At 35.4% G+C, this 3548-nt stretch overlaps 1 protein-coding gene across 1 annotated transcript in view; it reads right to left on the bottom strand.

Moving 5' to 3' along the window:
• Nucleotides 1-2586: 2586 nt before the first annotated feature.
• Nucleotides 2587-3548, bottom strand: part of LOTGIDRAFT_239621 (hypothetical protein) — a gene marked incomplete at its 3' end in the record, with an annotated part of 2846 nt that continues 1884 nt past the window's right edge. Inside the window, exons 3-4 of the mRNA XM_009062685.1 lie at nucleotides 3174-3342; nucleotides 2587-2767 (exon numbers count right to left, since the gene is read on the bottom strand). Coding sequence (XP_009060933.1) covers nucleotides 2587-2767; nucleotides 3174-3342 — 350 coding nt within the window. The remainder of the gene's footprint in view (nucleotides 2768-3173; nucleotides 3343-3548) is intronic.

Here is a 3548-nt window from a genome sequence, read left to right as displayed (position 1 = left end):
CTGCATCACTGACAGGGGGAAACCGGGTTGAAAAATCCGAAGGTATTATCTCGACCTATGACGGACCTTCAGGTTAGCGAGCAAGCGTCTAACTCACTGAGCCACCGCGGCTCCCAAGCAATGCTAATGCAAGCTATCTAATGTTATTGAAATGGGGTTTTACATCCACATATCTGCACTCTTTTGGACTGATGAAATGTACAGTAGTTGGATACTACCCTTATGTTTTACTCACATGAAATACGATGGAGTTTTACGTCCAGATTTTCTCAACTAGCTGAGTACACTTAAGCAATGGGGACAATTTTGCCTTGATATATGCACGGACGTTTTTGCTAATTCCATTGGGGCTATATATTGACCAGCATGTAAAACACAAACAATCGGTTAATTGCCACGTCGGAACGACGAGACGTTTCCTTAAAACCGAAAAAGGGTTTTAAAAGAACAAAGGGCCCCGTTTAAACCGAAAGAAGGGCCCCGTTTAAACAGAAAGAATGGCCCCCTTTAAACAGAAAGAAGGGCCCCATTTAAACAGAAAGAAGGGTGTTAACAGAACAAAGTTTGATATCTGTAAACATTTATTGTAAAAAAAAACAAACATTCAAAAACAGCTTAAATCAACTAGAATAACATGAATTGTATGTTCTCAAAAAAGCAAGCATAAGCTTTCAAAGAGAACATACACAAAAAAGGAAGTGAATTTATCGTGTTCTCAGAATGAGTATGCAACAACTGATTGAAACCTGCAAACAGAGCATGATACAGCTAAGAGAACATACATAAAAATGACTGATGTTCTCAAAGAAGCAAGAGAAATGTGTTCTCAGAATGAGTATGCAACAAGTGATAGAGACCCGCATGAAACAATTATAGATTTCATATAAAAATATATACCCTAGAATTCAAAGTAATTAAAGATGGGTTTCCTTATTTTTTAGTCTCAAATTAAGCAAACTATTTGATTAATTGGTGTTTCTAATGAATTATCATGTATTCTTAATCATATCATTATGTTCTTATTGCATTTGATAATATTGATGATAATTCTATTTTCTTGGAAAAAATATGCAGTAATTATCTATGCTCTCAAAAAAGAGCATGCAGCAAGAGAATATGTACAAATATACGTTGTATACAAGAGATCTTGAACAATATAAACAATAAATCATTCTTGATAGTCGTTTAATTTGCATAAAATGTAATTGCTATAGAGTCCCATTGGGCAGTATTAGAAGTATTCCAGCGCTGACTGAAGAGAGCGATCAATAGATCAAACGAAGGTAAGTGATCCAGCAAATCTTTAAACAAATTCTTAAAGTGATATTACGTCTTAGAATGAACATAAAATTTAAGAATTTTAAACTTGGTCAATAAGAGCCAGTAGATATACCTGGTGTCATAAATAACATAACAGGATCCTAATATAATCCGATAAATCCAAAAAACTTAGTAATTATCCATAAATATGCAATTAACTATTGAAAAACGCTTAATATCAAGATTAAGCGTTTTTCAATAATTACTTAGTTTTATGAATTTTCCAATTTTCTAGATTTTACAGGGATTCTGTTGTAACTTTATGACACCAGGTAAGTTAACTGATGAATATATACTCATATTGACCATTTTGAGAACTTAGATTTTATGTTCATTCTAAGACGTAGTATCAATTTAAGTAACCATTTGCATGTTTTGATTGGTTCAACAAAACTGTGAAATACGAATGATGTCCTTGATAAACGTATTGCTGCTAAATTCGAAGCACAGTGGATCATTGAATCGGATATATCAATAAATTCATTTCAAAATTAGTATTATCAACCAATAGACTGTATTAAAACACAAAGATATATGGATATACTACTTCTGCATTTATTACATACTACGTTTCGGAACACATACAGGTAACGTTATCAAGTAAAATGATTAACAACAGCTGGTTGGTTGATAGATGACAAGTTAACGTTCGCTTCCAGCGGATGCTGATATCGCAAACTAGGTAGTTGTTGATAGTCGTGGTTGTTGGATTGGTTCAAATTTGATGATTCTGTGTCGGGTCGAATGACATGGCGGTGAAACTCGGCCCTGGATGGTGTGGCGTGAGTTACTCGATCTCTTTCATTCCTCCAAACTCGTTCTGATCATGGTATTTCTTGTTGATTGGTAGTCGAATGGTAGTCGTTTGATTAACAACAAAAAACAATACAATTTATAAGGAGATCTCAGAAGAAATTGGGAAGATAAAAGAACAAATTATAACAACAAAGAAGCACTAGTTAAGGATAAGTATGACAACAAAGGGTACAACAAGCAACAAATTGACCAAGAGTTAATCATTTTACTTGATCTTGTGACGTTACCTGTATGTGTTTCGAAACGTAGTATGTAATAAATGCAGAAGTAGTATATCCATATATCTTTGTGTTTTATTCTAATCTTCCTACTTCTATATATCTTATAAACAGTAATAAACTGTATGTCCTGTCTTTATATTTTCCACTTTTCTGATTTCGAATGACGTATGTGAAGAGCCCGCGGTCTCCATATCTTGCGAATGACTATGCTATGCTATATAATTATCATCTAAAGGAAATATTTCGTAATTAACAACGAACATAGTAACAATATAATTGATGCATGACAAAATGGCGCCGAACATTCTCCCGGTCTAAGATAATCGTAGAAGACTTTGATGTGATTTCGGGTACGGTGACATCTATCGGCAAAAATCCTGCGAACACAGTCGTAACCCACATTATAATTTCTGAAAAAGAAAAAAAAAATGGCGTCACTCTTCTACGTTTGAATCCAAGATGGTCGTAAAGCTACGATGATGCAAGATTGTGTCTAATAATCCAAGATAGCCGCAAGATATAAAGGGCTACCAATGATGATGCAAGATGGTTTCTAATAATCCAAGATAGCCGCAAGATATAAAGGGCTACCAATGATGATGCAAGATGGTTTCTAATAATCCAAGATGGCCACAAGATATAAAGGGCTACCAATGATGATGCAAGATGGTATCTAATAATCCAAGATGGCCACAAGATATAAAGGGCTACCAATGATGATGCAAGATGGTTTCTAATAATTCAAGCTGGCCGCAAATTTTCAGATGGCCACTATAAATTCAGGATCAGCGTCAAATATTCAAGATGGCTACTTACATGCAATGATCATTAATGGTTTTTTGTCTGGCATTGGTAGAGTCTGATACGGGAAGCGTTCTGGATTGGTCGATTCGACACTTTTCCACTGTGTTTGAAAAATCCATTATTCTATCTTTGGCTACTGGGCCTTGTAAAGTATTGTTCTTAAAACACTCGATATTCAGTTCTGAAATTATAAAGGAAGCAATCCCGATAAGATTCTCCATAACCTCTGCGGTTACCGGCAAACATCATAGAGGGTGGGGGTGAGGGGGGGGGGGGCATGGAAAGCCTCAGAGAGAAAGACGAAATTATCATTCCATAATTAACAGACTTATCTATTGCTCTGTGACCTAGGCCAGTGCTTTCATTGAGACTCATTGACACCCAAAG

This window comes from Lottia gigantea (genome assembly GCF_000327385.1).
Source record: "Lottia gigantea unplaced genomic scaffold LOTGIsca_529, whole genome shotgun sequence".
In the NCBI taxonomy this organism is placed as follows: domain Eukaryota; kingdom Metazoa; phylum Mollusca; class Gastropoda; family Lottiidae; genus Lottia; species Lottia gigantea.
This window is presented reverse-complemented; position numbering and strand designations above follow the sequence as displayed.